Source organism: Myotis lucifugus, unplaced genomic scaffold (genome assembly GCF_000147115.1).
Source record: "Myotis lucifugus unplaced genomic scaffold, Myoluc2.0 scaffold_622, whole genome shotgun sequence".
NCBI lineage: Eukaryota > Metazoa > Chordata > Mammalia > Chiroptera > Vespertilionidae > Myotis > Myotis lucifugus.
The window spans coordinates 92,507-104,047 of record NW_005871670.1 but is presented as its reverse complement, the minus strand read 5'-3'; the positions used below and the strand labels follow the sequence as shown (position 1 = coordinate 104,047).

The window sequence follows — 11,541 nt, the reverse complement described above, 5'->3', positions numbered from 1 at the left end:
GGCCTGATGGACCCAGTGTGAGGAGCCTGTGGGATGTTCCAGGGGGCTCCGGGCAGCCTGTAGACCCCGGGTCTGTGAGAGTGAGGAGACGCTTGGCTAGTGTGGACAGTTGCAGATGCTTGGGTGAGGGTGGGCCACTGATGAGAGAGAATGAGGACCCTCCCCTGCAAGGGACAGAGCAGAGAGTGCCCCAAGGAGAGCATGAGCCCTGGGAGCCAGTGAGAGCCCTGCTGCCCTCCCACACCCAGCACAGGCTGCGGACAGAGCCACACTGCTTGCAGGTCCTGTCCCAGCCCTGAGTGGGGTGGGGGTGACACAGAGCACGTACCCTCTGGGGAGGGTGACCTGTTTTATGGGCTCTCTCTCTGCATCGATGGGTTTTATTGGCCAATGGGCTCCAGTGGCTTCCACAATGACCTTGCTCAGGAAATCCGGCTGCCTCGGGGGTGGGGCGCAGAGGCAGGAGGGCTCTGTTTGCCTGGTGGGGCCGGGCACGGGGTGGGCGTGTGGTCTGACGACAGCATAGCCCCGCGCGCAGAGCAGGTGTTGCATCCCCACCATGAGGGAAACCCAGGTCGATCTGCCCTGTGGTTAACCGAGGTTGCACTCCCGGCCCAGCCCCTATCAGCAGGACCTATGTTGGGGTGCCTGGGTGGGGTCCGGGGCAGAACAACAAGCGGAGGAAGGGGAGACATCAGGAAGGACTTGCCACAGGAACCCGGGGCCGGAGACATCAGGAAGGACTTGCCTTGGGGGGTGCCCTAGCGACTGAAAGATACTGATCAGGGCTCCCGCAGAACCGCGGAGCCCAGGGCTGGATGGAGGTGAGGACCTGGAGAGACAGCTGGATCCATGCCCACCAGCCCTTCTCCACCTTGGCTGCTGGGGTCGAAGGGGCCTCCCCAAGCCCACCCCACCTCCTCTCCATCAAGCCCAAGGGCACTGTCCTGCCCTGTATAGATGGGCTGATGCCATCCCCCGGCTCCTGAAGGCTGGTCCAGCTACCACAGCTCTAAAAGGTGTTTGTTGAATGAATAACTGACATTGAATGATGGGGTCTCTGCCCAGATGGGGACCTTACCTTGAGGGTCCTAGACTGCCCAGGAGCCTGAGGGAGTGCCCCCGCCCATCCCTGTCCTGGGACACTCATGCCACTCCAGGCACCTTGCTCCCCCTGTGCCCAGCCCTTCTTCTCCCCTCCTTCAGGCTGTGTCTGGAGATGAGGTGGCAGATATGCATTTGCCAGATTTGTGCTGGTGGAGGTCTGAGGGCACCATCTGGGCTCCTGGATGGGTCCCAAAGTTGGGGGGGCAGGGCCTCCACCTGAGCAAACCTCCCTCCCATGACCCCTGCCTTGGGGGCGATCAGAGGATCTCTTCCTTGATATTTGGGGGAGGGGTTTTGGAGTGACTGCTAATGGGGTCCCGGGTTTCTTTGGGGAACATGTGAATATTCTAGACATAGAGCTGGTAGTTGCACAACACTGTGAAAGTGCAAAATGCCATTAAATTGTTCACTTTAAAATGGTAACTTTTATTATATGAATTTCACCTAAATTTTGTAAATGGATGTTTTATTGGAATTCCGCTAAACGAAGAGACCTAATCTGGGTAATTGGCTCCCAGACAGGATCCTGTCTCTCAGGAGGTCTCCAGGCTGTCCCGGTATTCGAGTGTCTTTCCGGCTTTTTTCCCAAGGCGCATGCATGTCATTCCTGATTTCGACGGAAGCACACCGCGGGGGCTGCCCGCTTGCTGTTCTGATTGGGGTCAACTCCTCGTTCGTCTTCTAAGTGTCAGGGCAGCTGGGCCTGTTGACCTTTGTGTCTCTGCGCCCTTCATCACTTCGCAGAGATGGTGACCTTGACCCCTCCGGCCCCACCCGGCCCCCAGTTCTCAGTCCTTTTTTATTTGTTTGTTTGTTTGTTTTGTAGTAAATAAACCTGGAGGCTGTGGGGTGACGCAGGCACTGCCTTCTCACCGTCACGGGCAGTGCCCTCTGGCAGGTTCCCTGACAAGTACTGAGGCTCTCGGTGGGGTCTTGGCCTCGCTCGGGACACACCTCCACACCCCCCGGGTCTCTGAGGACATGGTCGCTTTGGCACTTGGGGGTTGTCAGGTGCCCTTCCTCGCCTGACCTACTCTGCCCTCCGGCGTCAGCAGCGGAGCAGGGCCTGTCCCTCAACGCTCGGCCCGGATGCCCCAGTGTCCACCTGTCTGGCTGCTCTAACAGCCGGATTCACGCCATGAGGTTAAAAGGAGGTAGTGTGGCTGCCAGGTCTGCAGACTTCTCCTGCCCTGGCAACAGCCGCTCGTGGCCCTGCCTCTACACCCCACTCTGCTGCTCTGGGGGCCCCGACATGGCCCTCAGCAGGCGGCTGGAGACAACACAGGCTTCGTTTGGAGCTTGCAGACAGGGGCTTCCCTCCCGGCCCCTCCTACTAGGCTGGCCCCCAACACACAGGGGGTCTGGGGTTCCTGGTCAGGGTGGGAGGGGAGTGCAGGTGCCAGAAGGCCTGAGGGAGGCGGGATCCTTCCAATCCCCCCACAGGCCCCCATTCCTGCTCAGGCACCTTTATCTCACAGCAGAACCCCGTCTGCCACCCTGTTCCCCATGAGTACTCGCTCCTGATGTGCTCACAGGTTGCCAAGCACCCTGGGCGTTTCCGGCTATTCCAGCCATAAAAGGACACAAAGTTCAGCCTGAGGCTCTGGCAACTCCGCGCCCCGGGGCCCCGCAGCCCCTGCAGCCCCTCCTGTCTGTAGTGGGGCCATAGCTTCAGCAGCCCATGACGTTCTGCCCTTCATCCTTGACTGTAAGAATCCCCCCCCAACCCCCCAATTTTGCTGTTGCCTGCCATGTACCATGGCAGGTCTGGTCCAGCCTTGGGTTCCCAGGCCAGGGTCCCCTTTGAGCCCCTGAGGTGCTGGGTCTCCAGGCACAGGCACTTGTCTGTCCTGACCTCTGTATCTGTGACTTTTCAAGGCAGGGTCCTGTTTTGTCTGAACCCAGGACCCAGTGGGGGGCCCGGACTGGCACTAAGGGTCTGGAGTCACCGCCCCACCCAGGTCTGCTTCCTTATGGAACTGTAGGGCCTGAATGTGGGGACCCCAGGAGCCCCTGCCCTCCTCACCCATCAGTAGGCCAGAAGGGACACATGGGGCAGGCCCCCTGGTGTGCCGAGGGGGGCCCGCTGCTCCGGAGGCTGCAGGCCCTGGCTTCGGGGGTGGGGGCGTGGGGGGCGGCTGGCAGGGAGCCCTCCACTTTCAGACAGGCCTTGCATGGACAGCAAAGGGGCCTCTCCTCTCACTCATCCCCTGTCCAGGCCGCTCTTAGGGGGGACAGTCCAGCCGATAGAGTGCCAGCTCCCAGTGCTGCATACACCTGGGGGTTCTGCAGACCCCTGTGGGCCTCCGTTTGCCCACTTGTCTAGTCTTTGTGACCCTGTCCCTCCCACGGCACTCCCCCCAGTGGTGGGGAGGTCCCTGGTCAGCCTCAGCTGGAGGTTGATGTTCCTGTGGGATAACGGAGCTTCATGGTGGCAGGGGAGGGCCGCCGTGTTCCCACACATCCCCTCCCCAGAGCAGGAGCAGGAGGTGCCTGTTTATAAAAGGAACGAGGGGTTCCCAGCCTCTTCTTGCCTCTACCCGCCCCCCCATCAGCTGATCATTGTCCTGATAAGGTTCTCCAGCCCCTGGGCCAGATGGATGTGGGGTTCACCTCATGATGGGCTGGGGTCCTGATGGGAGGGTGGAGGGAGAGGAGGACCAGCCAGGCTGCGCCCCAAAGGTGGATGAGGACTGAGGGAGGCCTGTGCCCGCCCGGCAGCCAAGAGGCCCCAGGCCACCTGGCAGCAGCCTGCTCCTGGTGCACCCTTGGAGAGAAGGCCCTGGGGCTCTCAGCGGCCACCTCCTACCGCCTCCTGTAGCCCAGCTGGTGGCCTCAGAGCCTCCTTCTATGAGGCTCCAGCCTCTCCTGCTCAGATGGCCAGCCTGCAACTCCAGCCACCTCCACGTAGCTCAGGGCCTCAGCCAGCTCACCAGGCTCTGGTGATTCCAGACGCTGCTCCTGCCAGGGCCCTGGAGGCCTCACTGACCCAGAATCCTTGCTCAGGAGGAAGCAGCCATAGGAGGAGATGCCAGGGAAGGCCCCACGGAGGAGGCAGCAGTGATGGGGTCAGAGGGCTGGGCAGAAGGTTCTGCGTGGCCAGGGGGACACATGGCAGGAGAGAAACAGACTCAGAGGGGCTGTAAGGTGGGGCAGCCTGATGGCTCCAACCTGGGGGATGGATGGAGGCCTTCTATTCCCCTAGGCCCGTGGTCGGCAAACCGAGGCCCCTTGAGTGTGGCTCTTCCACAAAATACCACGTGCGAGCGTGCACGTACAGTGCGATTGAAACTTCGTGGCCCATGCGCAGAAGTCAGTATTTTGTGGAAGAGCTGGTATTTTGTGAAAGAGCCACACCAAGGGGCCAAAGAGCCGCATGTGGCTCGAGAGCCGCGGTTTGCCGACCACTGCCCTAGGCCCATGACTGCAGGGAGTGGGGTGTGACTGCTCCATCACTGCCCCATCCCATCTTCAGCCACATCTAAGGGTGAGGGGTGGGGCTCCCCGGGCTCCTGCAGGCCCTGGTACACATCGAGGTGTGGTCTTCCTCCACCATCCAGCTCATTCCAGACAAACGAGGGGAAGCCGGGAACGCCAGAAAATCAGCTCACCAGACCTGGTGATGTTCCTGTGGGCATAATTCTCGCTCCCAGCTGAATTGCCACCCTCTAACACCCATGGAATTTAGCATGTTTCCTGCTAGAATCAGCTCCGAGAAGGCTGATGTCTGCATTTGATCTCTGAACTCCCCAGTGTCCAGCCCGGCACCCAGTAGGTGTTTTACGAATGTCTCCAAGGCAGTGGTGCTGGCACAGCCTTTAATAAGCAAAATATCGCTTGACTAGGAGGCAAACTCCACAGCATGTAGAGACGCCCCGCCCACCCTGCCCAACACCCACCCCCACAGTCTCCGTCTCAATTTCTCAGTGTGAACACTTGGTTGTCCCCACCCCCACCAGGCCAGGCCCCCAGACCTGTCTTGCTCCTGCCACACCCCTCAGCTCAGCGTCTGCATGCAACTGGTGTTCAATCACTTCACAGTCATCGCGCAAACATACTGGCATCCACCTGGGCTGCGAGGGCGAGGTCAGGCTCGGGGGGTCTGGGGAGTGGGTGCCATCAAGCGCTAGAGCTCAGCGGCAGGCTTGACCAGGTGGCCGCTGAAGGTGATGTAGAGGTCCCCGTGCTCACCGTAGATGGCGTTGTCTTGGTCACGCTTGAACATGCGCACCCAGGCGGTGTCCCCTGCGGCCAGCGGCAGCAGCAGGCTCTGGGTCTGCATGACGCTGCGCTCGCTTGGCTGCGCGTACAGCACGGCCGTGGCCTGCTGGTTGCACATGATGTGCAGGTAGGTTTCCTTGTAATTCCAGGTGTGCACGGTCAGGCTCAGGAAGTACACACCAGGCACAATGCAGAGGAAGCGGCCCGACGCCAGGTCGAAGGCGCCATCCAGGTTCACCAGCTCCGTGTCAAAGGGCACAGCCTGGAAGGCATCGGTGCTGTGCAGCCCCTCGCGCCGACCGACCGAGAAGGCTGCGTAGGCGCGCTGGCATGGGGTGCCCGGCAGCCCCACCTGCCCCTTCTGGCCCTTGTGGCCCCGGAGACCCGGGGAGCCTGGTGGGCCCTCCTTCCCGCTCCTGCCGGAGCGGCCTCTGACCCCCGTCTCACCCTTCTCACCTGCAGGGGAGCAAGCAGAAGCCTCTGGTCAAGGCTTGGGGTCCATTTGCTGGCCACGTGGCCTAGTGGGTGACCTCACTTCCCCGAACCTCAGTCTCCTGATCGTACGATGGGCGTTAACCCACCCCTCACACAGGGCAATGAGAGGCCGCACCCCAAAGTTGTGGCTATGCTCGGGCCTGTACAGATGATCACGTGGGGACGGAGGGACAGTGGGAATGACGGGGGTCCAGGCAGCTGAACTGGGCTTTGAAAGACGAGGAGGCTGGGAAATTGGTACCCAAGTCCAACCTTCTGGTGGCCTGCTGTCCACCCAGGAGGAGGCCCTCTTGAGCTCAGCCTCTCTTGCCTTCTCCCAAGGGGGCCCCAGCCCTCCCACCCCCGCCTCCCGTGGGTGCTGGGCTGGGAGGGCCGATGCAGAGTGGGTGAGCAAATTGAAGGGAACCTCAGTTTCCCCTCCCTGCACAGCCCCTCTCCAAGCACCTTGCTTCCCGCTTGAGGGGGTGGCTGGGACTGATGACCTTTACAAGGTTCTCACATGGACCCCAGGTGCCTTCCCAGAACCACTCTGCTCAATCAGGGCCTCAGAGCTTTGTCCTGCCCCTTCATTCCTCTGCCTCAGGGTGGTGTCCCTGTGCGGGCAGGGACCAGGGTGGGGCCACCTCTCTGTGACACTCACCTTTGAGGATTGAGATGTCGATGGTGGGCCGCACGTGGGGCAGCTGCACCCACTTCTCCCCCTCACCCTCAGGGGTGTATGAGCCGGGGGCAGCTGGGGGCCAGGCCGGGTGGCAGCAGTGCACACATGGCCGATGGGGCGGCCCCAGCCTGGGCCAGGCCCCTGCAGGCAGCGCCAGGAGGAGCAGAAGGCCAGGGGCTGCCATCTGGGCTGGAGCCTAGGAGAGGCGAGAGGAGGGGAGAGGAGGGGAGGGCATCTGAGAAAGAGATACCCAGTTGAGCCCCCAGACCCCACAGCAGCCGGCTGTGCCCCCTTGTCTGGGGAGCCAGCAGATGGGATCTGTGAGGGGTACACAGTTGGGGCCCTTGAGGTGCCACAGTGGGCAGGGCCAGAGCCTCCTCCTGCACCCGACAGAGGCCTGGCATGCCCTCCTCAGGGTCTTAGCCCCTGCCCCTGACAGACATCATTCATAGATCCCCACACTCTTTCACCCAGACCTGGATGTGGCCTCAGAATCTTCCTCACACAGCACCACCAGGGCCACCACCAATCTGAGGGCCTGCACAGGGGACAGCTCACACCTGCCCTTCCAGAGCCCCTGGCAAAGTGGCCCAGGCAGCCCCGCCCAGTCCGAGCTGGTATTGCCGGCTCCTTCTTAGGGGCTGCTCCCCCTGTACACCTCCACCCTCTGGGCGGTAGCAGGCACCCTAAGTGCCTGCAGCCGGGGAGTCCTGGTGCCCAAAGCCCCCATGGCTGGGGACCTTGCACCTGGCAGATGGCGGAGGTGGGGCTCTGACTCCACCCTCCAAAGCCCTCACCCTCCTGTGCGGGCAGAGCCCTGGGGGGCGGAGGGCAGCTTCAAGGAAGCGCAGTTCCCCAACCCCTGAGGCTGAGCCTGGGTCCTGGTTGGGTGGGGCCTGTGTGGGGCAGTTTCTTCCTGCTGCCGAGCTGGGCAGAGAGCAGCCCTCTAGCCCTAAGCTCCCAGGGGAGGGGAGGAGGGCTTCTTGGAAGGCTGCCCCATGTGGTCCCCCACTCTGTGATGGAGAAGATGGTCTTTAACCCCCACCAGTCCTGGGCCTCCTGCCTCCTAACACCCTCCCCTAGGAAACCCTGCCTGACACCTGGCTAACCCGTGTCAACCAGCTTCCTGGTTCAACCAGCAGCTGCTGGGGCCCCTGGGTGAGTCCCACATGCATCTGGGCCTCAGTTTCCCCCAGCAAGTGGGCCCTGGTCTCCCCAGAGGCTGCATCTGGGAAGCTCAGCCACAGGCAGGCGCGTGAGGTAAGGGTCTTCTCTCTTCTCTGTAGCCCGACCTTGCTGAGCAAAGACCCAGGCACCCTCCTCCAGGGAGCCCTCTGGGGCTGCATTCCAGTGCAAGGTCCTTCCTCTTTCTGAGACCCACTTTCAGGCTTAGCTTCCCTGGCAGATGGGACCCCTTCTCTTCACCCACCCCCAGCGCCCAGGAGACCCTGACTAGTCCTCCCAGCCTCACTGGACCCTGCAAGACCCTCCTGGATTCCTCCCACAGAGGGACCAGACAGGAGTGGGTGTCTCCAGGGGACCCCACCTCGCCCCTCTGGCAGTCTGGGGTCCTGGGCATCCTAGCCATCTGGCCTGCCCAGAAGACAGCCTGGGCTGGAGCCTCCTTCTTGCTGGGGTCTCAGGGGGAGCACAGACCCCTGCAAGACCAGCCTGGGTTGGGCGGCTGTGAATACCCACCCACCCCCACGCTCCCTGTTACCATTTCACCGTCGGTGCTGCTGCCTGCCTGGCTGCCTCCAGCGTCACTGCCCAGCAGCCGGTGAAAGAGCCCTTTCATGCCCGCACCAGGCGCCCACGGCTTCCCCTGGGCCATCCAAGACCAACAGGCCCTGGGCCAGCTTCAGAGCCTCTGCAGGAGCTCACGGGCCCTGCTGCCTGCCGCCTGCCATCAGTCTGCCCCCCACCAGCTGACTACCTGCCGAAGGGTGTATAGCCTTGCCACAGGGGCTCCCGTGTCCTCCTGCCAGCCCTGTGCCCTCGTGTGGGTCTTGGGGTCGGGTCGGGAACGTCTGGGACTGACTGGTGGGTTGGGGGGTGGTGCCATGGGCTGGCTGCCTCCTCCATCTGGGGTGCAGTGACTTAGGGGAGAGTTGGGGAGGCTGCAGCCGCAGCTGGGAGGAGACTGGTCAGAGGGCTAGGAGCCAACGTGGGCTGGGGCAGACCAGGGCCCTCCGGGTAATGGTCACAGCCTTCCGTCTCTGGCTGGGAAGTGAGGGCTGGGGCTGGTGGGTGGAGCCCAGGAGAGCAGCATCCGGCCAGACCCATGGTGTCGGCCCCGGCCTCCCCTGCACCCTTCAGGTCAAGGTGCCCAGCAGAGCGAGAAGCCTGCTGTGACAGAAGCTGTGTCCCTGTTATGCCCACTGGTGGGAATGACTCATAGGGCCCCCCAAGCAGTGGCAGGCAGGGCTGGGCCCACCGTGAGCCTAAAGCTGAGCCCACACCAGAGCCTGGCCTCATCCCCGCGTTGGGTCTGGACAGCTGGACACTGGGTCCAGGTGCAGAACCCTGCACCTTGGCCTCTGAACATGGGGACATGCGATGCCTGGGAAGTGCACCCACACACACACCAAGCCGGCCACCTGTGGGCGAGGCACCAGCCGTGGCCTGAGAACCAGGCGGGCTGTGGGCGGCCAGGGCAGCTCACCCAGTCCTGCTGCTCCAGCCCTCCTCACTGATGACCAGGGAGGGGCAAGGATGGGGGAGGAGGGGGAGGTTGAGGTGCCCCACCGGTGGGGGGCTTCTTGTGCAGGATGAGGATGAGTGTGGCTGGGGAGGGGTGCGGACGGGGCTACACCAGCTGGAGCTGGCTCCCAGACTGGCCCCACCCCAAGGAGAGAACAGCTCACTCCAGCAGGCCCAGGGACTCCCTTTGGGGACAGCTGTCTTCACCTGGAGGGTGGCACAGACAGAGGGGGTGTGAAGACCCAAGGCCCTGAGCGATGGCTCGCCGCCCTGCAGCTCCTGCAGCCCCAGTGCCCGGTGGTTTGGCTCTGAGACTCGAGGCGGCTCAGTGGCGGCCTCAGGGTGGTGAGTGGCCTAGGCCCCTGCCTCTCATCACCCAGTCCCTGTGGAGTCAATGGGCCCAGGGCAGGCTTGGGGCTCTTCTCTGCCCACCCAAGTATGGCCTCTGAGGCTCCCAGAGAAAGGCGGGCGCTGGAGCTCTGCATCTGAGCCTTAGTGTCCCCACCTGTAAATGGCACCAATGGGCTCAGAGAGGCCGGAGTGTACTAGATGGACATGGGTGAAGCCAGAGGCCTCACCACGCTGCAGGGCTGATGTCCCTCCCGGTGCCTTCCCTGCACCCTTCTCCAACAGGCAGAGCAGCCCCCCAAAAGTGATGGGCATTCACTGTGAGTCCCCTGGGGGCAGGGCATGTTGGGGGTGGTTCTGGGCTGAGCCAGGCCTCTGGGACGCGGGCTCGGGTGTGTGGCTGCAGCAGGCAGGCAGCCCAGGTTTTGAGCGGAGGGAGTCAGCAAGCACCAAGGGTGATTCAGCGGGTGCCAGGACGAGGACGAGGCTCCTGGACAGAAATAGCCATCGCTTGGACATGCTGCCCCGCATCTCCGTGACAACGAGAGGTGGCTGCGTGTTGTGGCCCCACGGGGTCAGCTGACCACAGAGGGTCTGGGGGGGGGCTGAATGCCTGCTGGAGGCAACTGGCCAGCCTGGGGTGACTTCGCTGTCTATCCCCACACCAAGCCCCACAGAAAGCCTTGGGCATTCGATGTGTGGCCTGGAGCCATGGCTCAGCTCCAGGGCCTGGTCATTGGTCTCTACAAGACGACAAAATTTCCAGCCTCACAGATGGCATCAGGGGACTACAGACAATGGAACCCAGCCAGACAGCACCCCACCCCCCCTCGGGACTGCCTGCCACCCTCCCTGCCTGGTGTCACCACCAGGCTGTACAGTTAATGAGCTTCGAACAGCCCCCCTCACTTAGCTCCCATCAGCTGCCACCCTCCCGGAGGCAGGACAAGATGACCCTCGGCGCTGATGGGGACACTGCCTTGGCCATGGGTGATAATGGGGGTCTGAGTGGCAGCAGTTTGCACAGTGGGAGTTATTATCTCCCGGCCTCTTAATGGACGTGTCCCTGAGAGTCCTATGAGCTGCCGCTGGGGAAGAGACAGCAGCCGGGGGTGGGGGGACATTGTGGGCACAGCAAGGGGGGCTTCACTGCCACCACCCCCTCCACAAAGTGCCTGGCCCTCCCTGGGGACTGCAGTTCTGCCCAGAGCCGTGGACACAGGGTGCAGGAGGCGTGGGGCCAGGTGGGCAGCAGGGGCCCTGCAATTTCCTCACACCCACACCCACACCTGACACACTAGTTGGCTAAGGAGGGGGCTAGACAAGGAGACTGGCCACCTAATGGTGGCCGAGGTGGCTGGGCATAGAGGCCACCCACAACCTTGACTTTCCCACTCCCAGCTCAGGGTCTGCCTCCCTGTGCCCACCCTGTGCCAGGAGGGGGTGGCAGGGGTTTTCCCAGGAGGTCACTGGCTGGCCTGGCCTGGCGGGGCTTCTCCGGGGATGTTGAGCCACTGCATGGATGCCCAAAGCGCCCGGGCCAAGCCCTCAGGGGAGAGCAGGCTGGCAGTGTGTCCCGACAGCTCTGCCCCAGTTCACCTCCCAGTAACGAGGGGAGAGCCAGCCGGCCTCAGCACGACAGCATCCGGGCCCGTGGGGGACAAAGAGCAGGTTACTGTGGCAGTGACCAGAGGCTGTGACGAGAGGTGTGGCTTCCCTGGGAGGAGAGGTGACCCTTCTCAGAGGCACCCTGCAGGTGGCCCCGGTGGGCAGAGAAACCATCTGGGCCTGGGCTCTGGCTGGGAGCTGGGGAGGGGCCTGGCCTCACGTGGTCCGCTGGAGTGACGAGGTGGAGCCCTCCTTGGCTGACCCCTCTCCACGGTGGTAACCGAGCGTGCCCTGGGCGTGAGGAACTGACTTCGCGAAGGCTCCCCTCTGAGCACCAGGCCACAAGTAGAAAGCAAACGCGCTCTTTATTTGAGGGGCGGGGGACGGGTCCCTGCCCA

At 62.8% G+C, this 11,541-nt stretch overlaps 1 protein-coding gene across 1 annotated transcript; it reads right to left on the bottom strand.

The window, feature by feature from the left end:
- Positions 1-5,233: 5,233 nt before the first annotated feature.
- C1QTNF8 (C1q and TNF related 8) lies at positions 5,234-6,668 on the bottom strand. The gene is made up of 2 exons (XM_023746044.1): positions 6,464-6,668; positions 5,234-5,784 (listed from the first exon to the last, which is right to left on the bottom strand). The coding sequence occupies exons 1-2, from the start codon at positions 6,666-6,668 to the stop codon at positions 5,234-5,236; spliced, it is 756 nt and encodes a 251-aa protein (XP_023601812.1).
- Between the last annotated feature and the right edge of the window lie 4,873 nt (positions 6,669-11,541).

Bases quoted from the DNA above. Each gene is read 5' to 3' on its own strand.
- C1QTNF8 (XM_023746044.1), bottom strand. From the start codon at position 6,668: ATGGCAGCCCCTGGCCTTCTGCTCCTCCTGGCGCTGCCTGCAGGGGCC. The intron at 5,785-6,463 runs GTGAGTGTCACA...GCTCCCCTGCAG, and splicing joins CGACATCTCAATCCTCAAAG to GTGAGAAGGGTGAGACGGGG.